This window comes from Apus apus, chromosome 4, assembly GCF_020740795.1.
Source record: "Apus apus isolate bApuApu2 chromosome 4, bApuApu2.pri.cur, whole genome shotgun sequence".
NCBI classification, from domain to species: Eukaryota; Metazoa; Chordata; class Aves; order Apodiformes; family Apodidae; genus Apus; species Apus apus.
This window is the reverse complement of record NC_067285.1, coordinates 40,225,508-40,248,625: the sequence shown is the minus strand read 5'-3', so window position 1 is coordinate 40,248,625 and position 23,118 is coordinate 40,225,508. Positions and strand designations below refer to the sequence as shown.

General features: G+C 44.3%; 1 protein-coding gene across 7 annotated transcripts in view; it reads right to left on the bottom strand.

Annotated features, from left to right (window-relative positions):
- Positions 1-3,881: 3,881 nt before the first annotated feature.
- USO1 (USO1 vesicle transport factor) overlaps positions 3,882-23,118 on the bottom strand; it is a 35,227-nt gene continuing 15,990 nt past the window's right edge. For 2 of the 7 annotated variants that reach the window (XM_051618010.1, XM_051618013.1), the window contains 17 exons: positions 22,120-22,298; positions 21,261-21,401; positions 20,331-20,419; positions 19,451-19,605; positions 18,988-19,193; positions 18,157-18,177; positions 14,967-15,077; positions 14,163-14,281; positions 13,357-13,538; positions 12,297-12,418; positions 11,180-11,318; positions 9,805-9,968; positions 9,139-9,225; positions 8,312-8,392; positions 6,762-6,860; positions 6,066-6,281; positions 3,882-4,885 (listed from right to left, as the gene is read on the bottom strand). In XM_051618010.1, coding sequence (XP_051473970.1) covers positions 4,814-4,885; positions 6,066-6,281; positions 6,762-6,860; positions 8,312-8,392; positions 9,139-9,225; positions 9,805-9,968; positions 11,180-11,318; positions 12,297-12,418; positions 13,357-13,538; positions 14,163-14,281; positions 14,967-15,077; positions 18,157-18,177; positions 18,988-19,193; positions 19,451-19,605; positions 20,331-20,419; positions 21,261-21,401; positions 22,120-22,298 — 2,183 coding nt within the window. In that variant the 3' untranslated portion in view covers positions 3,882-4,813. Of the gene's footprint in view, positions 4,886-6,065; positions 6,282-6,761; positions 6,861-8,311; positions 8,393-9,138; positions 9,226-9,804; positions 9,969-11,179; positions 11,319-12,296; positions 12,419-13,356; positions 13,539-14,162; positions 14,282-14,966; positions 15,078-18,156; positions 18,178-18,987; positions 19,200-19,450; positions 19,606-20,330; positions 20,420-21,260; positions 21,402-22,119; positions 22,299-23,118 lie in introns of all 7 variants that reach the window. The other 5 variants (XM_051618009.1, XM_051618011.1, XM_051618014.1 and 2 more) reach the window with 3 other exon arrangements.

The following is a 23,118-nucleotide window of genomic DNA, read 5'->3' as shown; positions in this document are numbered from 1 at the left end:
GTGGTGAGGGTTCAGCAGTGAGAAGCTGTCATCAAGTGAGGTGAAGGAAGGCTTGTACGGTAGCTTAAACCAGTACATGTCTCAGGACTCATCAGTGAGGAAGCCTCATTTCTCCTTTGCCTTTGGATCATATGTGGATCCAGGAACTCTTTACCCAGGGAACTGTCCAGATGTGTCATGGATTTTACTGGTCTAAGTACACAGCACAGAGGGAGCCTGTAGAGTTGGAGGTGTGAGCTGGTAGCAACCTGGCCCTTCTCAGCTGAAGTGGCAGAGATCCTACCATTTTGTACCTGTTTAGTGTCTGAAGCTGCAACAGCAGCTTTGTGGACCCTTTATTCCACTCTGCACTTTGTTCTGAAAGAGGAGCTATGAATAGACAGGACAGGCTAAAACTTGGGTAAGTCAGATACAGAATGAATATTAAAGGTCTTTAAGGTAACATCCCTGGAAGCACGTTAGGACACAGGCAACAAATCTATCCATGGGGGGAGAAGCAGGTGGTTGGAATTCAAGAAGGAAATTTAGAGTCATGCAAGTACTGGTAAAGCTTCCTCTTAGACTTGTGAACCTCCACAAGTTGTCTTCTGCTCTGTTGATAATCTGGGGCCAGCTTTGAGAAGCTCTTTAAGGACCAGCTCTGTCTTTGGCCGCAACCTGGCCCAAATGGAGAGCCAAGAAGTAGAAGAGCAAGCTGGTGTCCTATTGTGGATGCAGAACATGCTTCCTCAGGCTCACCACATGGCTCCTTGGTGTAAGACTTGGTGTAAGATTTAGAAAGGCCTGCCCTGCCAAGAGCCCTGGCTGCACCAGGCAACTCAGCAGCCATCAGGGAAGCTCTGGGGTTCCCTCATTGGTGGTGAGCCTTCTTACTCTGGATGTGGGGTGTAGTCCTCCCGTGCTGACTGTCTTAGATGAAGGCAGAAGCTGCCAAGCCCAGCACATCTCCATATTACCCAGTTGTTTTTTGATGGCACTCCCAGGCACAGCTGGGGACTTGCAGAAATGTCAGGCTGCTCTTCCCTTGGCTAAATGGAGCAGCAGCAATAGAAGGGTCAGAAGTGGTTAATTCTTGTAGCGTGGGCCTGATTTTGTGACCTGTGTGCTCAGTGTCAGCCCTGTGAGCTGGGGGGGCACCTCTTGCCCCGTCTGTCACGTAGCCCCTGCACCCCAGGGGCAGTGAGGAGATACCCATCTGCTGCTGCAGCTGCACCTGCCAAGAGGCTGGGGGGACTCAGCTCTCCTGCCTCAGGTCTCAGCCACCTTTGGGGACAATTCATTTGTCTTGGTGCTGAGCTCATCTGTCACTTGCTGCCAAGGGGGGGTAGGGGCCAGTCTGAGGCCCCTCAGTAACACTGACCCCAGAGCACCCGCACCAGCCTGCAGAGCAACGGCTCTTCTTGTCTGGCACCCATATCTCCCGCCCATCAAGCTGGCTGTCTGCTCTCTGATTTATTGCTGACACACGTGCTGTCTGCCAGCAACTGTTCGTGACCACTGGCTGTCCCCTCTCTGCCCAGCAGTGACATTTTCAGCCCCAAGGCACAGCACCATGCACCAGTGGGATTTCCAGCCTTGGCCTGACCTTCACAGTAGCCTCAGGATCCAAGTTTGTTGCATCACAGTTTGCTCCCCGTAGGATGTCCTTTAGCAAGATCAGTGTCATAAGGTTATTGGTCTCTTATTTAAGTGGCAGGAAGTAACCACAGGCTTGTCCACACCCCATTCTTGTTTTTGAAATGTCTTTTCAAATAAACAGCACATTCTCCACCCGCTTCATAGAATAGAGGAGTCAGATACCCACAGAAAAACTTACAGCCTTCACACCAGGGCTATAAAATCACCAGAGAGCAGCTTGTAAGTGCTGCAACTACCTATCTAGAGACTTAGATGCACCCCCTGATGAGATACACATCCATAGAGACGGCCTGTGCTTGTTCAGAAATCACTATAGTGGGATGCGCATTCCAGGTGAGCTGCAGCATCTCACCTGGTGGGGACACAAGCTGTAGACATCACTTCCCAACACCCATTCCTGCAAAGGGTCAGTGACCAGGCTGTTTCCTGCAGACTGCACGTGCACAGCAGTGCCCTGCAGGTGGGATCTGTGTGGTAGCGATGTGCCAAATGGTGGAAGAAAGAGAAGTAGTATGGCAGCCCCACTCCAGCTAGCACTTGAGAGGAACAATGAGCCCAACGCTGGACAGAGGAAAACCACCCTCCATTCATAATGGCCCAGTCACAATGGGACAAGGATAGATTCCAAAGAATTAAAAATAAATCTAATTTTCATGACACAGCCAAAAATGCAGAGTCAAGTGAATACCTGCTAGGCAAAGGGCACCCATTTGACAATAATACTGTTATAATCCCGACGTGTCTGCTGCCAGGAGGAAGATGTGCCATTAGGATGGTATATCAAGTAACCAACAAAACAGGTTTTCTAACTGGGAAAAGTGCTTTGAACAGGCTTCTCTAAAACCTGTTCACAACCAGTTTGCTTGTCTCCTGAACTTCCTACCCCACCTTGTTATCCCTTCCTTTATTTTTTGCAATTTCAAACGTTCTGAAGCTGCATCCAAAAGGAAGAACTTCCCAGGCATAACACCTCAGAGAAAGGCAACAAAAAACTGTTGCAGCAGGCTGTCAGGAGTGGCACTGGTGTCCAAGTAAGGTTGCCAGATGGAACAGCTCCTGATCAGATCAGGCCCCACCATCAGTCACAGGCCTTGTACTTTCACATACTGAGTCTGTTCGTGCTGTTCAGGTGATTCCATCTCATCCATGTGAGGACAAGGTTTATTTTCTCCTGTCTTCCTTTCTCTGTTCCCCTTCCCCCTACACTAGAGAAAGACACTTGCCTCCTAGGGTGTGCTCACATACTGAAGAACAACTTACCAAAAAATGTTTATTTCTCCACAGCATTATTGGAAACCTCACAGAAGGGCACCCAGAAGACAATGAAGTGGAACCATCTGCAGCAACATAAAAGGTGTGTAGAACAGATGGAGCCTGTGAGGTCACAGATCACAGAGAGGAAAAAGCAGATGTCCCTGCTAGACCAGCTCCACAGCAGCTTTCTAGGCTCTCCATACATGACAAAGCCACAAGGCTTCTTGAAATCACTCCTCCATTGCCACCTTCCCTCTCTCCTGAAGGACCCAACACTTGGATAGAACAGCACCGCTCCACAGGACAGCTGGCGGCAAGGGGAGAAGAGGTTCAAGGAGGTAGGTCTATTTTGTTTAAACTCACCAGCTCTCTGGAGGTGGCACTGCTGAGAGCAGCAAACAGCAATGCCAGCACCCACAGGACAACTGGGCACTGAAGCTGTCTCCTCTATCAGGGTTACTAGAAAAAGGTGGTTTTGAAACTGACTTCAATACATGGAGAACAGAGCTCCCATTTCTTCAGGTGGTAACACTGCTGCCTGAATGGCTCTACAAATTTAAACTCCTTTAAGAAGTGACCCTTTCCCTTCTTCTAGTGAAGTGCCATTCATAAGGGTACTCAGGTACAGTTAGAACCCATTGCTTCTCATCCTTGCTTTTCCTCCCAATTCCAAAAAGATATTCATCAGGATGGAGTGCAAGAAAGGAGTTCACTTAAACAACTACTCCTTAACGTGAAGTTGTAAACACCCACCGAGGTGTTACCCACAAGGTAACTTGGAAAAAGTCTCTTTTCTGCTCTTCTGCAAATCATAATTTAATTAAGAAATGATTTTATTAAAAAATCTTTAGGGAAGTTAAGCAGCTACTCAAGTCTATATTGTTGAACAAGACAAAAAATGAACCAGCACATCCTATATACTTACACGTCAAGAGCCTCAGTAGCTGGTGTGTTACTTTCATCTGCCCCCCTAGACTCATTTTAGACCATTTTACACATGTATTAAAATATATTTTATTAAAACAGCACAAGAGAATTAAATGAAGGAGCACTAAGTGGAGATACCTATTTTTAATATCAAAAGATGAAACGGATGCATTTAGCATATTCAGGGTTTTCTTTTAAAATGTTCATATTTTATTCACTTGTCAGGAGCCAATAAGTTATATAAATCATAGTAGTTTTCATTTCCTTACTGAAGCAGTCAACAACAGTTTTATTTCTTACACTGACTCAGTAGCACATTAGATCACATCTTGGTCTGTGTTTTCGCAGACTCTTCTTACAATGGCTTCCTTCCTTGTGCAGGTTTCCATGAAACCTCTTCCCTGTTCCCAGTGAACCTGAGGGTTTCCCCCTGAAGGATCCACATGCAGCCATCTCAGGTGTCAAGGCACTTGGTGCCAGGCCAGGACCATCTGCATCCCATCAGAGTGGCCACCATACACCACAGCCACCCCAACCCTTCCACCACACAGCTGCACTTTCAAGGAAGCCAGAAATGACAGTGAAGCTCCATGCTGAAGGCAGGGGCAATGATTCCATTTGACAGATGTTAAACCAAATACTGCTGTATTTAATTAAGAGTTCAGAAGGTTAAAACTATAGACAAATGCACAGAACTTCTGCCAATGACAATGAACTGAGGCAGCAACATTGTCATCCCCATGCTTTAAACAGTGTCTAAAGCAACTTCTAAACAAGTACAATTTGGGATACTCATGTAGAACTTAAATGGTGATTTTTGTTTCCTTTACCTAGTATGAAGGGTTTTCAAACACTTCAGTAACTTATAACTAGTCCCACAGTTGCCATGTTCCCATCTGCTTCTCATAAGCAGATGTTTTGCTCTGAACACCAATAATAGATTTTTTCCCAGTAACAAAGCAATCTAGTTTTCATGGTAACACGCAAACACATTCTAGTCTTGCTCATCTTCATCCTCATCTTCATCCCCTTGATCTCCAGATTCAATATCATCTTCATCTTCAACCTGAAATTACAAAAGATCTGTCGTGAGCAGTAACATCCCTTACTCTTATCCAATCTTCTGAAGGCAATGCTGAGGGAGTGAAAATAAGCTTAAAGCTCAACTATAATTATCATGCTGTATCAATGAACACTCTATAAAGGCAGCTGTCATCGTGTAATGCCACACAGTTCCATGTCTGAAAGGATGGCTGTCCCCTGGGAACAGCACCTTCCTTCAGCACCAGCAGCTCTACCCTGGACATTCAAGTGAGCAACTTAACTCACACATCACTTGCCCATAGGGTTGCTTGCACCCAAACCTGCCTTCTTCACCAAATAGGCTGAGGAGGAGACATCTGCCCAGTGCTTTGCAATGCCATGAGTGAAGCTGCTGCTGCCTTCTAGGGTACTTTGTCCCTACTTAAGTAATGTAAAAGCAGGCTCCAAGAGCCCTCGGCTACACTTACACCATCTACACTTGCTACAAATACTTTTCACTACAAATAATGCCTCTGCCCAGCACAGGCTCTTTAAAACCCCATTTCTGCACCTGAACCTAAAACAGGTGACTGTTCACTATCAAAATCTAATCCTTCCTTAAGTAGGTTTGCATAAACAACAGAAGGATTGTCTCCTGACAGGAAACCCAGATTCCAGCCTGGTGTTCAGCCACAATAACTGCAGCAGAACAACTTGTTGCATCCACCTTATGGTCACACAGTCCAGCTCCAAGTCACAAAGGTTCCTGAAAGAAACCACACAGCAGACAAGGCACCCTGAAACTGACCTGACAGTTTGCAGGCCCTGCTTAACTAGAATGCTTTAGTCTGCTGCTTATCTGTGGTAAGATCCCTTAGGATTAGAACACTGCCATCATCTCCTTCCTGACTGGAAGCCAGGAGAAGCTGCAGCAGGCATTTGGTCAGATATTGTTCCAGACACAGACATGACAAGTACTTGTCCTCACAGGAGTTTGGCAGGTCTCTCTCAGCATCCCTAAACTGAACACTTCTTCCGAGAGGCAGTCATCATCTTTTACTGGTGGGTGCCAAGAGAAGTTGAGAAAGCAACTCTGGTAGATCCAACAGCCCTCTGATGATAGAAAGTTCCCCACCAGACTTGCTGGATCAAGGATGGCCACCCCCAGACTGTTCAGACCTGCCTCAGACCCAGGAACTCACTGGCCCCATTGCTTTGCTTACCGGGACACCAAGATTCTTCAATTTGACCTTCAGTGCAGACAGCTTCTGATCCTGGTCAGCCAAAAGCACCAGAAGATCATCCTGCTCTTTCTTTGATTCTGCAACTTCCTGCTGAAGTTTACTTTTCTCATCTTGCAAGATAGCAACTGTACTACTGGATGAATCCAGGTGCTGTTTCAATGCTTCTTTTTCCTCGGAAAGGGCTTTGACTTCACTCTGGCAGCAGGAAAAACCCCACACCAAGTTACAGCATAAGCATCAGAACAGCTGAAGCCTGGCTCCCTACACGCTCACTTCACACACTCCTGAAACAGCTGCAACCCCACCAAGTGCCCTGTGGCCCTGCTTCCACACACTTCCTTACCCGAACTCCCCTCGTTGCCAACCTGGAGTAAGGTAGGTAGAAGCCTTAATAGTGGCTGCCTTCCTCCCAGCCAAACAGAATGAGGAACAAGTACATATCAGAGTAAAGCCATCTCCTAGACTGTCCTTACCAACTCTTTAAAGGCAGACAAGGCCTACATTTCCCAAATGAAAAGTGAAGGAGGAGATGGATCCAGCCTCTGCGTAGCCAGAAACACTCCAGGTGCTGAGGAAACAAACCACTTCCACCCAAAGCCTTTCCCATTGTAGAAGTCCTCCTAACCAAAGGCTTGAGTATCAAGTGATTTGGTTTGGTCTTCATCCACTACCAACCTTCAGTTGTTTTATTTCTTGCTCAAGTTGTCCCTCCAGGTCAGAGTTGCTGGCTGCTGAGGCACTGCTGTGTACTGACACAGGGTCTGCAGCTGTATTCTGTGGACACAAAATGCACTGTCAGAGCACTGAATGCCTCACATACCAAGCCAGCAAGCTCAGACATTATACAGTCAGTTGTGGGATTTAAAAGCATCTTTTCTCCTCACAGCATAGCCAAGGTGTGGTGGTTCTATCCAGCCTGTGCTGCAAGGCATCAGGATGCAGGTCTGTGCTTCCTGGGGTCTCAGTAAACACATACACACACAAAAGGGAGAAAAACCCTTCTTCCAGAGAAGTTGTACTCTGAAAAGACCATTAGGTTTTTTCCTAGGTTAATACAGGCCATCAGCCTTCACTCAGATGGCTTAAGTATTTTTATTAAGCTAAATATCCAAATCTTTCTTTGGGACTACTAAAAATGGCAATGGTTTAATCTTAGCCAGGCCTACCCAAATGTATTATTTCCAAAACGTGGCAGCTGCCTTTCAGGTAAAACTGCAATTCTATGCAATTTATGCAAAAAAAAAAAGCAATTGCTTCTGCAGTTCTACCATGTTCAGGTGAAAGCTGTAGGAAAGGCAGGCAGTCTGCAGGGTGGCCAGAGAAGGCCTGACTGGAGGTGGCAGCTCTGAGCACCTGGCAGTGCCTCTGCCTCCAGCCCCTGGAAGTGTTAAAAGCCTTGCTCCTTCAGGTGATCCATACATTTAACACCTGTATTTTCCCCACACAAGTCCTCTTTGTTGCATTACTGAAATTCGAATTTGGCATGCAAGTCAGAACCAAGAGTTCAAGCAAGTCCAGCTACCCTGTCTTCATTACAGCAAAGCTGTCAAGCAGGGCCTACAGGAGCCACCCTTGTGCCTGAGCACCAGGCACCACCTGTCATCATCCTTTCCATTGCTGGTGTGGCCTCTGCTCCTGCAGCTTCATGTCAGCTCTGCTGTGTCAGCACCTGTAACATGTTCATGGAAGCTCTCTAGCTCCACGTTCAATAATGCTTTTAGATAGTTTTGAGGACACCATCACATTTCTTTAGCTATTCTAGCAGGCCTGATGGGCTTATCTTTTAAATACACAGCTAAAATGCTCTGAAGCATGTGGAGGTCTGCACAGACATTGTGCCTTCCATCTGCCATTCAGCTGTTAATCAACTTTCAAATTAGTACCTTCAACTGTTTTTAAGAACAATGATCTTAATGGATATCATGTATTTGGGTCTCATAAGAGACCATTTCCTTAGAGTGGGGTATCTGCTTAAACCACAGAATAGCTGGTTTTCCTTTGTTTAAAAATACAAAGGACCAGTGGCCTCAAAGAGTACTAAATTCATTAGAAGTCCCATCTTTCCTCATGAAGGATTTATCCAGACAACACATAAAACACTGTTGGAATCACTTGCTAGTTTATAAAACAAGCTTGGTTTAGGACAACAACTACAGAGAACATAAGCAAGTAAAGTCTTTAGTCCCCAAAGAGAAAATACTCAACTATTTCACTGGTACCATTACCTGTAACTTTTGGTTCTCCATCTGAAGCTTGGAGATTTCTGCAGACTGTAGCTGCACCTGACTCCTGAGCACATCTAATTCCTTTGGGAAACAAAACCCAAAACATGCTTGTAAGTTCATCTGATACAACAAGGTAGTTTTTCACATCCATTTTTTCCTAAGCTAAATGCTACCAGACAGCTTCATACTAGCACATGAGAAGAAAACTGCATCTCACTTTATCTTAGAAGACAAAACTAGTCAGCAACACACCATTTTCTGCCCTGCTCTCAAACTCTTCTCTGTGCAATGCCCCACCAAGGCACCTGTCCCAGCCTGAGCTGTGTTCATAAAGGTCACACCTCTAGCATTGCCATTAATCCTCCAGACATGACCATTCTTGCTGCAGAAACCCCTCAGGGCTTACCAATCCAGGCACTACTAGGCCTGTCATCAGGGAAACTCTAGTAGGTATTTTTTGATCAATAGCTACTTTAAATTATTGGACCTACATATATTTAAACACTTGCTCTACACAGCATGTCAAATGCCTGGAAGCACTCCTGACATTTAAGTGGATAGATAGATAGATAATGGATAGATAGATTTTGCAAGTCTAAGGAGTCGGTTTAAGTCTCTTCTGCTGGCTCAGACTTGCTTAGCAAAAAGTAAATTATTCAGTTTTGGATGCATAATATTGATGCTCCAAGATTAGAACCATCATCATGTAAAGGCACAGCATTAAATCCATGAACACGCTCAGGAATCAGTGCTCTTCTCTGGAGTTTGACAAAGCTCATTTCCCCTACCACTGTTCACTGCAGCTTTGTGAAATACCCCAAGCTCACCTTCTGTAGTTCATCACTGAGCTCCAAGCCACCAGATTTGCTGGTCTGTGAAGACTGCTCTGTTCCCATTTCCCACTGGGAAGATTTCTGTAATAACAAGAGGAAAATCAGCCCCAGAACTAGACAGACTAAATAGTCATGCTGTTAGAACACAAAGCAAACTGCATGCTTACATGATCAGGGTTCCCAGCAGAGATGGTGCACACAGGCTAAGAAATGCACATCAAAAAGCTCTCCAGTTACATGAGAGCAGCAGGATGGTCTCATCTAAGGTCAGTGCAAAAGCATCTTTCACCAACCCAAATGCAGAAATCACGCACAAAGTGGCAGCACCACGTGTGATCCTGCATTGTGACATGCAGGCCATCAAACACAGGCCACCACGACTGTCTCCCACAAAGCTCCTAGGAGATACCTACCATTTTTTCCCCCCACCCAAACCACAGATTCTACAGTACAACAGGTCAGTTGTACAAGTTACTCCGGGGAGCAACGTGAGGCAGAAACAGCTCTGCTCAAGCCATTTCCCACCCTATTTCCCATTACCAGCACACCATCAGTTATGATTCCTTGACTGCCAACACAAGGAGGACTTGTGCAGCTTAAGGGAAATGACATTTGAAAGCAGGAGCCACATCAAGTGCTGCTGAGGTAATTAACGCTTACCAATGTTTCAATCACAGAATCCTTTTCCCTTAACTGCCCTTGCAGCAGTTCATGCTTGTTTTTCCATTCTTCCAACTCCTCTTTCAGTTTGCTCACTTCTTCTGTCTGAAAGCCATTCATCTGAAATGTGTCACTGTGGGAATTATGATGCTGAGTGTCCTTGCCTAGAAGACAAGAGTCCATAACCAAGGTCACAAACACTGACATAATTCTGAAGTTGCTTCAAACATGCCAATTAAAGTCCTTATTGCCCATTCTCCTCCTGCTCCACAGGGCACTGACAAGCAGTTCTAACTCAAAAAGCAAAGCAAAGTGCTTAAGAATTCTCTATCAAAAGTTGAATAATGAGCCCTAATCTGCCAAATCTCCAAGTATGTACCTGTGGCTACAGCCTCATATTGCTTCAGTCATCACTTCACCCCAAGTTCATAGACAAATCATTCCACAGAGGAAGGGCAATTGTTTCCACACGTGTTTTTAATCATGAAAAATCCTGAAGGTAGAATTACTTGAACTCATGTCATATACAGCTTATCAGGCATCTTGACCTTGCAGTAACTTGACCATGCTGCCCTGACTGAAGCATTCAGTTAGCATGCTCTCTAGTGATAGTAACAGGCCTCATCTTGCACATCTGCCATCCCCCAATTCTTCCCTAATTCAGTTTCATCCACAGACCCAAACTTCAGCACAGACCATGGCCCATCTATTCACATTCTAAGTCTGAACAGGTGATGGCTGGTTTGGACTAAAGGTGTAGAAAGCCTCTGCCAGCAGCTCCCTGGTAGCCAACAGCTGCTACAGCAATTACCCCTCCCCAGGCACTTGTGCAGGGAAGTAGCCAGGGTGACAACAAAGGGTTTGCTTTTCATGGTGAGCAAAGTAACACTGGGATCAGGTCAAAAGCTACTGCTAGTCCCAGTGTTCCCATGTGTCCCTGTGAGTGAACTGTCTGGCATGCAGCAGCTACCTTCAGGTGCTTTGAGTTCAGACCAATCTTGCAGAAAACTGAACTGCTTTCAAAACACCCAAGACATGAGCACAAAGCAAGAGCAAACTATGCTTCACTCCCATTTTCAAGCTGCCCTCTGAGTTCTCACTGTGCTGTATCCTGTCAGTTTCAAGGCACTTAAAGCTGAACCTTTTTAGATCATGAAGCAATTCTGATGCTTGGAGAAATTTGTTTGTAATGCTCAACGTTCAGTATGAAAAAAGTGTTCTCATCTGTATGGGCAGTTTGCACCTGCTGCAGAACATACCCCAGCCTGGCTGAAGTGAGGGAGGATTGTCTCCTGGGGCTGCTCTGGGGTTTGCCATAAATCACAAGGTCATTTTACCAACAAAGTAATGTTAAAGTATTCTTTCTGAAGCCTACCTAGCTGTACTTTAAGGAGATTGTATTGGTCCTTATGCTGTTGGATCTGTGACACTTGCTGTGTAACTGTTGCTTGGAGCTGTTCATTTTGAGATGTTAAAGTGTTAATTCGTTGTTTTAATTCTTCAAGCTCCTGGTCCTGGGAAAACAAACAAATAAAAAAAAGGCATTTAGAGCAGTAACACTTCACTGCCATACTGTCAGGAGGGCAAATAAAGACAGAAAAAGCTTAACTGTTCCAACAGCACATGTGACTAGTTAGTGACACTCAGTGCTACCTGTGAGAGATGACTAGGAAAACCTCATGCAAACCTAGATAGATATTCCTGGGAGAAAAGCCTGGGAGAGACAGAAGCCACCTGTCACACCCAAATGCCTTCTGAATCTTTTGGACGAAACTTCCAGCATCCTTCGACCAGGGACAACAGGAGAAAGAAAAAGGAAATATATGTAAGCTGATGATTGCAGTTTTTCTCCATCACACTGAAGCCTGCACACACTCGGTCCACTTCAAGAGTCTTCAAAGAAGTTATGGTAATTGCTGTCATCATGTGTTCAATCAAGCCTCAGGGGAGGTCCAGAAGTGCCACATGTACCCCTAGATTCTGTATCCATTCTAAATCCCTGAACTATTTAAGTTCAGCTATTTAAGTTAATTAGCTTTGCTTCTCTACTTCTCAATCGAAGCTGTGGCAAAACAAGTGAACTACTGTTGGAAGAAAAATTTTTCAGAGTCCAGCCACAACAGGTACACCCAAACTTCACTGACAAACTTCACTTCTTCATTCAGCCACATTTCCTCTGTCATCTGTTCAAAGGTGAGAGCACAGAACTAAGAATTAGGTCCCTTCCCAAGTTCTGCAGTTACGCATTTGAGAAGAAACACAAACACAGGAAAGTGGAGATGTACTCCAGGGAAAGAATTACACTTAACCAGTATTCTAAACACTAACACTTCAGTTGAACCAGAAATTAAGTGGTTTTGGAAGTATTTCTGCCTTGCTGAATTCCTTGTTCATCATTTTGGAACACTGGGTAGCAAAGCTGCACTGCAGTGCCTCTGAAAGCCAGGACAAACAACTTCTGGAGGCACATGTGCAGGTTAACTCCCTCTTACCTGCTCTCTGATGACTTTTTTGTAGTGAGTCACGATGTTGTCATGCTGTTCCAATGTCTTCTTGACCTCCTCCTCCTTTTTATCTTCCTCACTGGACTTGTAAATAGCTTTACTTATGACACCTGTCAAAAACAGTTTTGTCAACTAAAGCCCAATTCACGTCTCTTTTGTCCTCAAAATGGTCTCAGTCTCAGCCACTTTAACTGAGTTCATGGCATTAAAAACTCAACCTGCACTTTAAGAAAAAGCAATTGTCACAAACAGGTTTAAGAAAACAGGAAATGCCAATTTTTTTATAACAAGGTCTGAACACTTAACTGGTCTATACACGCTGAGGAAAGCAAATGGGTTGTTTTGAGCCCTCCCTACCAGAAAAGGTGTTTTACTTACATTATGGCTCTACTACAACTGTTGCCCAAGTGGTTGTGCAAGTAAGTGACAGAATTAGGACTACAAGGGCAACGTGCAGATGAAACATGATTGGGAAAAAGCATCCTTACTCTTCCTGCTTCGAGGTTTTTTTCCTTCTCTAACCTGATTTAAGTTAAGCAGTATTAGTAACAGAACACAGATGGTAAGGGTGATGATAGCCTGTTGTTTTTGTGAAGGACAGGAAGCACTGAAGAAAGTCCCTATCATTTTCTAACAGGCCAGGAAATTCAGCATTCATCATGTTTCTTAATGAACCAATTAGAAAGAGAAAACATCCAGATTGCATACTTGTGTGACCACTGTATGTGCTCAATACTTCAGTCTCTGTGTGAGCACAGGTAAATACACCTCCTGGCCACAGTGTGAAACCTCACAGCATGGATTAAGAACCATTTCACCTTGGAATATTATGTCATCCAATTAGTACAACACTCGAGTTGGTGGATGTACTGGGAATACTTTTACTAAATGCTTGAACTACCAGCTTGGATACATGATTACTTACAGCTTTTACTGGAACATGTTTTAGTACCATCACACTGCTTTTTAACAGTGTTACATTCACCACATTTGGTAGCTCAGTCATCAGTTCATCACAAAAACTAAATAAATTAGCCTAACATCTTACCTTCCAATTCCTTTACAAGCTTGGTAAATTCATGATCAAACACCATGTGGTCTGGGCTAGAGAAACTAGGCTGTGGTTTCTGAGCAGCTCTGGAATAAAGTTCATGTTTGCTAATGAAGCCAAGCTTCTCAATGAAGTTCTCCCTGCCAATCCTCTTCTCAATCAGCTGTTTCAGCTTCTCTCTGAAAGGAAGAGAAAAATCAACCCATGCAACACTTGAAGAAATCAATCCATTCTTCCCTCACTGTTTTTTGCAGTTATGACTCTCTATCTGTCTCAAGTCTTACCCACACTGGAAGCTTTGCATTCAAGATGCAGTTTTGCAGTTGCCACTGACATATGTTCTCAGCCCAAGAACACAGAGGGTAAGAGAATCTATGCAAAGCTACCTGCTTTCCCTAGCTAGAGGTGGGCAAGTGATTGTGCATCCCACACAGAACATGCAAATACTCTCAACTACACATCAGTTTGAAGCCTCCTAAACCACTACCTGCCATTCACAGAACTTTACTCCACAGTCACAGAATTTATCACAGAATGTTTGGAGTTGAAAGGGACCTTCAAGATCATCCAGTTCCAATCCCCTGCATGGGCAGGGACACCTCCCACCAGCCCAGGTTGCTCCAAGCCCCATCCAACGTGCCCTTGAACACTTCCAGGGATGGGGCAGCCACAGCTTCCCTGGGCAGCCTGTTCCAGTGTCCCACCACCCTCACACTGAAGAATTTATGTCTGATCTCTAACCTAAATCTCTCTTCTTTCAGTTTAAAACCATTGAAGTCCTCTTTCTTCAACATCATACTTACTTCCTGTAATTTTCAAGGGAGTTGTCATTGTAGTAGATGGAAATGCCAAGCAGAAGTGCACACAGCCCTTGGACGAGCTGCTCCTCTTCTCCAAGGTTTTCAGCTATCTGCCCTGTGAGCTAGAGGTCTTGTTAAGGATATTTGAGATAGTTCATAAGCACAATACATGTAACATACTATCCCTGAATAAACTCCCAGTTAAAATTATTTCCACATGGAAAACCAAGCTTGGTTAGGAAGCAGGCAAAATAGCTGATGACACCCTAGCAAAGCTGGCTTTTCTTTTGAAGGACTCATCAGTGTCCTGATAATCTGTGTCAGGTAATCAGGGGTTTCCTCCAAAATTTGTTTTCTCATTAACTGCTTAACCAAAGAGCTTGACTTGCTCCAAAACAGACTTTCAAGTGAGATAAGGTGACAGTTCAGCATTGTGTACTTGAGTCAGAAAAGCAAACATACAAATAAGCTTCAACATAAGGAGGAGTCATTCTTACCTCTCGGGTCTAAGTGCCAGTCACTCTGGATCAATGAGCTCATCCAGTGAAAATATACTTTGCTGGCAAGATGACAGCACTTTCCTCTGCACTTCAATTCACAAGCCCATCTTGACTAGAGCTTGTGACAGGTCAGGGCACAGAAGAGCACTGTCAGCACAAGGCCACTTCCAGCTCTTGCCCCAGTGCATGTTGTTGTGTGTCACACAGCAACCCTGCCAAGTCATCTAGATAAACATTCAACTTCAACAGGAATAATCCAAGTAATTTCTAGGCAAGCAGTTCTCCTCTGCAGGCAGGTGAAGGATACGAAAGGTATATTGCTTGGATTGTGAAGAAAGTGGGTGACAGCAATGGAGCAGTTGCTGAGCCAAGTGCAAAGCAACATCAGTAGTCCAACCCTGGTCTGTACTTTACTGCCCTGAAAAGAATAAAACCCCATTGTTACCTTTCCACTGTGGAGGACTAAAATATGAAAAAAAAGAGCTGCAGTGATCCAAAACTCACCCACTTTCAACTCAATTTATGAATAAGTCATGTCTTTCAAAATACCCCATTGTTAGTGATACTGAACACAGCTTTAGTGCTTTGATAAAACAAGTATTAAACCATTCATATTGAACTGTTCCCACAGCAAAACAACAAGCACCACAGATGTGAAATACAACTCAATGCAAATTAGCACCGAATACAAAAATCATAAATTAGTGCTGCATTTATAGTTAATACTGGGGTAACATGAAGGAAGATACACACAACCCCTGTAAAGGAGGAACAAGGTGTAAATTCAGTCAGGTAAGGATTCCCTATGAAACACCACTAAGACCTCCCCTGCTGACTAAAACCTGCCACGAGTTCCTATTACTGATTTATAAGTAAAGATAATACTGGAGTGGCTTTTGGTTCAGACAATATGCACATGAAGCCAGCAAAAGGAATGCTAACTGCAGTACTTGTTTTTGTTAACTAGAGAAGATCAGTTTTCATGTGCAAATGGATTGTCTTCTCCATTCTGTCCCCTTCTCTCTGCTGCAGATATTCCAGGCACAGCAGCACCACGACAGGATGCATCCTTAGAATAGTTAATAGAAGGCAACCTGCCCTCTGACAAACATGTTCTCTGCGTGGAAAACTGAACTTCACACAAGCACCTAATCAATTAGGTGAAGTAACTGGAAGCTGAAGTCTCAAAGGCAGGATGAGGCAGAGCTGCTGCGATATCTTCAAAAGGGGGCAAGAAAATACATCAGAACAAGTGGTCACAGGGATCAAGACAGTGGCAAAACAGAGAAGTACTCATCAGCAACAGAGAAAGAGTCTGTGCTTGAGTTATCTGCACTGGAGACATTGAACTTCCATCCTTCCTCTGATGACCCCCGTGCTTTAGAGCTGAAGGCAGTGGTAGTGTTCACCTTAGTCTTTGAGTCTCCCATTTTGCCCAGCCAGGGAGCAGCAGTCTGGCAAGAAGCTCTTCCATAGCAGGCTCCCAGCTACCCAACTGCCCCTGCAGACCACAGGGCAGACAGGAATTGTATCTAGCAACTCTGGAAGAAAACACCAAGCTCTGAAAGGACTGTCTTCAAGGACTTCATCTGAGGTGCTGTGATTTGCTGCAGTCTATCACCACGGCTAAGATGAAACACTCTCCTTAAAGGAGAAGAACCCAGATGACAAATAAAGACTGTGGCAGCCCCTAATGCTGCACACAAAGGGAGCATGCAGCCCTTTTCCATAATTACCATTATTGCTTCCAGAGACCCAAGTGAAGTACGTTGGAAGAGCAGAGAACACACCCAGCTGCTGCTTTTCATGGTGAGTGCCACATGCCCTACTGTTGCTTAGTCTTTGCTGTTTGTCTGCAGCTTGGCTGTGACCTTGTGTCCTGGTCTAAATGGCAAAGTATATTCCACAGATACTTGCTAGATGGTGGGTCTACCTACAAAAGCAAGACAGGACGCCCAAAGAGCTGTCTCACCACTTTTTATAGCCCACTGGGTAAGGTTCACACTCCACAGTTTTCAGGTGAAGCATCAATTAAGACACAAGGTGGACACATCATAGGTCTTACAAGCTCATACAGAAAAATAATCTGCCATACCACACTGCTGTAGTGAGCTTGGCTACACTTAACCAGTTTAATTTCTGACAGCCTGCATTTAATCCCCCAGTAACCACTCATACAATCCTGCTTTCACCCTTCTGGGATGGACAAAAGTTACTTGGAAAGACCAGAACCAGTCCAAGGCAGTTAAAAGTTCAGGGTAATTACTGACCAGCTGGCTATGACACCCATTATCTGCACAAAGACAGTCACATCAATTTACTAGTCATGACTGAGTCAGTTCTAAGAGGACAAAAGGAAATGTTTGCTTCAAACAGAATAGGCAACACTAGAAACACTTTTGGCCTCACAAATACTGACTCTTCCTGTCCCAACACTACCAGCCAGTTCATGCACACTGGGAATAACCACTGTAACTGGCAGCCTCACCCTTACAGCAGGTTGGCACACCTCGTGCTTCTTAAGAGATCACCTGGCTTGTCAGAAACACCTTCTGCTTGTGGGACCCACCATTCACAGCACATCTCATCTGCTGGAAGCTGTTGCAAACCACACTGGTTCTCAAGCACTGTCTGCTATTCTGAGGTCAAATTAACATACTCTGCCTAAGGATTTCCACACAGTCCACAACACCCTCTCTAAAAATAAATAAATAAATAAATAAATCACACAGAACTTCTTTGTAGATAAACCATAATAACCCCTGCTGTGATAGATGACAGCTTTCCATGGCTTTTGTTGTACAGCTCAGGGCTGCTAACAGCACAACCCCAGGCCCTCAGGACAAAGTGGACACGAGGTAAATAAAGCAGACAATTCCACAGCAGTGATACTTTAGAACTGTTTCTTCTGCCACTGATAGACAACTTAGCAGTCCTTTCAGTAACAGCCTGAAAGTCAACCCACTCACTTCAGGGGTCATTAGCTAACCATCAGATTCCCTATGTTCCTAGCCAAGAGCTACTAGGTTAAAACCTCTGCTGGTAAGTAGAAGGTGATAAGTGACCAGAAGGCAGGTTAAACAGTTTTTCTTTTAGCAATCAGGAAATCAGCAGCACGTTCCCACTTCAGATTCTACCAGCTCTTTGCTACAGGCCAGTCTGAGAAAACAGCATTTCTAACAGTTCCTACTTTCCTTACAAGAAAGTGCACCTGTTAGGTGAACAGATGGTTAAGTGAGTCCACCCCACTGGAAGGCAAGCACCCGTGCTACCAAAGACACCTCATAGTTTTGTGGAACACCCCTAGAGCATCCCCTGGAGACACAGAAAGAGCTTGTTATGCTAGGATAAAACCCAAACCCAGCTGCAACACAAAGCTGTGAGTGGAAACACATCAAAAAGCAGTTAAAAGAAAACCACCCCAGCAAAACCCAAGGCAAGAGAAAAGGCCTGCATTTGGCAAGAAAATGCCAAGGCTGTGCCAAAAAAATACATACCCGTCTGTCGATCTTATCACCCTGAAAGTTACACACATATTACTTGAGAACCTTGAAGTGGAACACATTTCAGAAACATCCCCCCAAAATCTGAGTCTCTTGTATCATTTAAGGCCTAAGAGCCACAGGCAGTTTTACTGACTCAGGATTTACTTCAGACAAAAATGCCAGGAAAAGGATGAAAAAGGAGAGCTGTCTATTTTCAGGAAGAGCAGGTGAAAAGTCACAGGAACAAATTCAAAACACCAGCCTTCTGCCATTACTCTCAATTGCAGGAGAATCTAATTGCTGCCAAAGTTCACAGCTCCTTATTATTACAACTATTTGAGGAAAAAATAAGCACATGGCACAGGGAAGTGTGGGCTAGGAGGTAAAGTTCACTCCATGTGTCATTTGCAAAGGCAGGTGTTAACATGTTGAACATGTTCAGAAAAGCTTTTAGCTTTGAGTAGCAACCTCAACAACAGCCCATACATGAGAGCCTGGTATTTTCAAGATGTTTCAAGTAAGCAGTTACAGGTTAAATACTTAACCAGGCACTTCTCCATCAACAGATTGTGACTGGGGATCCTGACCTTTTGCCTTCTCTTTTAAACCAAGTTTAAGTTCTAGATGCTTTAGGACCCTCTGCCTACTGAGAGTAGCCAACATCAAGCAGGGACAGCTGATGAAGAAGCAGGATTTGCTGCTTTTCTCCCCGTGATGCACAGGAGAGCAAGCCCTCCTCCCCATGAAGGTAGCACTCCTGTCCTCCTGCCAGGCGCCTGCCCCAGAGCAGCACCCCTCCTGGGCACCCCAGGTTTCCCCAGGCAGGGGCAGCGGGTGCTGTACCTGCGAGAGGATGTTGGTGCACTGCTGCAGCAGGGAGACGGGCGGGTTGCCGATGCTGGTGGCCAGCTGAACTCTCAGGAGCTGTTCCTTCAGAGTGGCATTCTCCTGTAAGGCATGGGCCAAGGCCACAGCAGCACACCAGTTTGACAGAGAGTCCGTGGAAAAGAGGCCCCCACAGAGCAGCTGGCCAGCTGAGACAGAGTTACCTGTAGCTACCAAAACGGCCAAGAGGTACAAGTCAGATTAAAAGAAGCCACCAAACCAACAAGATAAGCAAGACATCAGCAGAGAGTTAAAATCCAGAAAAACAAAACCAAAGTTGTGGAGAAATCAGTCTTAAGGCAAATTATCTTGTTTCCATCAGACACTCAGTGGCAAGTAGGTCATTTTGCAGAAGACATCAGCTGATGCATTCAACATCTGTGCTAGCTCCCAACTCCCCACAGCCGCCAGCTTTGCGTACCGTCAATAGTAGATGGCAGAAGGGTTGAAACAATTTCTCCTTGTCCTTTTTGGTTTTTGTATAAAAAGCACTGGAAACAATAGAGAACAGCACAACGGAGCACAAAAGGCTGTCGTTCGTTTACCATGGACATCAGAAGTACTACAATTGCAGGCCTGTTTGGGAGGAAAAAAAACTTAGGACCAAGTTGTGAACAAATACAGCTGCAGATACAGAACAGGGAGTGTTATTCTCCAGGTAAGGGAGGAGACTTTTGCCTACTCCATCTATTACCATTTCACACATTTGATTTTAATACCAAAGTTTTTCCATTTGTTAAAAGACAAACCAGAAGATTCACTCCCACATGACTGCAGTGAGCCAGAGTTCCTCCACAGTATCTTCCTTCCCCATCCAGTCCCTGGCTGCTTCCTGCTGGCTCAGTCAGTGAGGAAGGTGCCTGGTAAGGCCACTGCAGCAACTCATAAAAGAGAATGGTCTTTTTCTACTCTCACCCTCATATTCAAATGCTGAGTTTCAGATCTCATTGCTGTTCCCCAGTCTGAGCAGTGTTCTACCTGCCTGTTATCTTCACTTCTAAATCTTGTTGCAGGACTATCCTCTGGCTCCTAGTGGCACCTCATCCCAATCTAGGAATTTTTCAACTATTGCTCATTATTCTCTTTTCAGGTACCATGTAATAAATCAGTTCCAGGGCTCATCTTTTTGGAAACACACCTGGCACCTCCATGCTACAGCTAATACGCCCAGTGTGAATTTGCAACTGTTCCTCTGTATCATAATCCTAAATTCTGAATTTAAACAATCCTTTGGATTAGACTGCTATTGCCCATACCAATACATCATTACCTAACACAGTTAAACACTTTTCTTCCTCTACCTTGGTGGATTAGAAGGTGCATTTACAGAGGCAAAGTAGTCTTGATTCATCTGGCATCCTCGAATAACCTCTGATACAGTATTAATGGTCTACAGAGAATGCAGAGAAAAAAAATCAAATGGATAGTTAAAAGTGAGACAATCTACCACCTAAATCTCTCAAAATTATTCAAGATAACCCCAACACAGTTTGGCATTGAAAAACACATAACAAAGATCAGCATAGAGATTTATTCCATAAAACCATTTCAAATGAAAACCAAACAACAGCTGTGAAGCCTACTGAGCAAAGACTGAAGGACAGACACCTCCAACTTAACTTTCTATATCAGATCAGTTTTGCTAGGACAGCCAGTTAAACTGGACATTTTTAGAGAAGTCAAAAGGTGAAACCTCTGAAGTTCATCTTTTAAAACATCACAAGAGAGGCCACGCCAAAGAAACCAGTCTAAGCTCCATCTAAGCAGAGCATTTTACCAAGGGGAAAAAAAACACCTTAGCCTACACTGCTGACAGGGCTTTCTAGAAGCTAGAAATCCCTCATCATTGGAAACCTGCCAAGTCAGAATATTTCTAGATTCTCTCTAAAGAAAAAAAAAAAAAACCAAACAACAAACCACAGGGAAAACAACCCCAAACCAAGGAAAAACATGAATCAGTTCAGCCACTCTGGGCTACACCGAGATCCAACAGAAAAAAAATAAGCAAACCCAAACACTTTCTGGTTCCAGAACATAATGTAAAAAAAACTGTCTTACATTTATGTTGCCCACACAGGAAGGTGACATCCCTGGCATCAGAAACACATTCTTAGCCAATACTAGAATTCCAGTTGCTCTCTGCAGCAACCATTTCTCCTTGCCCACTCCTGCTTCCACCCATGTAGTTGCCCCCCCCCCCTCCATCCCTAAACCTATTTGCTCCCTCTTACTTCTGTCAGGATGTCAGCAGGAACTCCAGTTGCCATCAGGATTGTGCAGAGCTGCTGTAACAACCCACAGTGAAACATGGCCTTCTGGCAGCTGCTGGTGGCACCAGGAGGATTTGTGGGAGACACGAGTACCCGCACAAGCTAGAAAAAAAGAAACATTTCTGTGTGGAGAGAGCCTGAGCCCTGGTGAAATGCTAAATAAAATAATGCACCTATTTGAAGGTTAGCCATGAAACAGAACTGCTCCTAAAAATGGGCAGAGAAGACAAGTTTGAGTTCAGGGAAGCTCTTTAACCTCTTCAAATATCTGACTCCATTGCAAACACTAAGCGAGGAGAAATCAAGCTGTAATTTTTCATCTTATTATTTGGCTCACCATTTGCCAGAACTACTTTTCAGGGAAGTGAGAACTACCTGCTCAGCTTCCACACCAAGTGCCACAGAACAGGAAAACCTCATTTCATCCTCTGGGAGGGAAGATGCCCAACAATCAGGAATTGTGAACCCACAGAGAGAGCAGCTACTGGAATTTGGTTAATGCACTGTGGCCACACATGCATTCATGCAGAAGGATTCTTGACATAGAACACCCCTGATTATAAACTTAGCTCAAATCCCTGTCACTTCTTCAGTTCCATGAAAGGAAGGCACAGGATATTCCAGCCATTACCAAGTCACAATTTGGCAACAGGATTTGTGCTGAAAGCAGCACATCTCAGGAATGCTGGCAGCTAATTCTGAGCTACAGACAACACATGGATTTCAGAGTTAACTGTTGACATTACACTTGTTCTTCATTGCAAGAGAGATGAAAAACTGTTGACATTGGTGTTTAGGAGTTTGATGAAGTGTGTTCTACCTGCAGCATTAGGTGAAGATTAGTTACTTTCTGGGCAGACCACCCACAGTTGTCATCTCCAACTTCAAACCAAGGCTTCATACGCTGAATGTATGAACCTTCTTTGAAGAAATTCTGATTGGAATTATTATTCTTCAACAAGTTTTGTATTAAGAGGAGACAGTCTTCCACTACGATTCCTGGTGAGACAAAAAAACCCAAAAGATTCATAAAATGACACACAGAAAACTAATTAGCCTCTCCATGCATTAAGGATGTTCTGAATGGAACAGAGCACACCCTTCTGAACTCTATTGTTAATGAATGTTAGATTTGTATCAAGAACTGCTAACCTCATGCAAGAAAAAGGGTCAGTCTAAATTAAATACACCTATGTTGATCCAGCATATTTCCAAGGAAATCACTGTGTTTCTTTCACAAGTCTAAACCAAAATCATTATTGCCAAAGAATATACAGTTTCTACGAGTTAACTGGGTAGGAATAGGAAGAATTTCCAACAAAGCCTCACAAGCACTTTCTGTCTTGAAGTGTACCTACTTCTGAGTCAGGCTACATGATTGTATCTGTGTTGTGAGCACTAAAAGCAAGTTCCTCTTGAGCTGCATCATGCTTCAAATGCAGCAATTGTTACTGGATTACACATTCATTATCATTAATGACTGGTGACATCTTCAACTCATTTCAAAGCTACTTTTGGTGAAGAAGCAATTCTTAGGTATAGCCCTTACAATGAGCCAATTCAAACTCAACTCCCTGGAGCTGCAACATCTTTTCCTCCTCCTCTGGTTTTATCTGAATGGAAAAAAAGCACTCAAGATGCTCATCCACTGGGTACTCTGTGAAGAGAAACTCCTCAGAGAACTCTGTCCAGAGGACAACAGGAATAACAACAAGCTGCTTCCAGTACTGCTGGAATGCCTCAAAATCTGGACTTGACAGAGAGGACCAAGACTTGCTCTTCTGAGCACACAGAGGTAATGTCAGACTTGGCAGTGGGA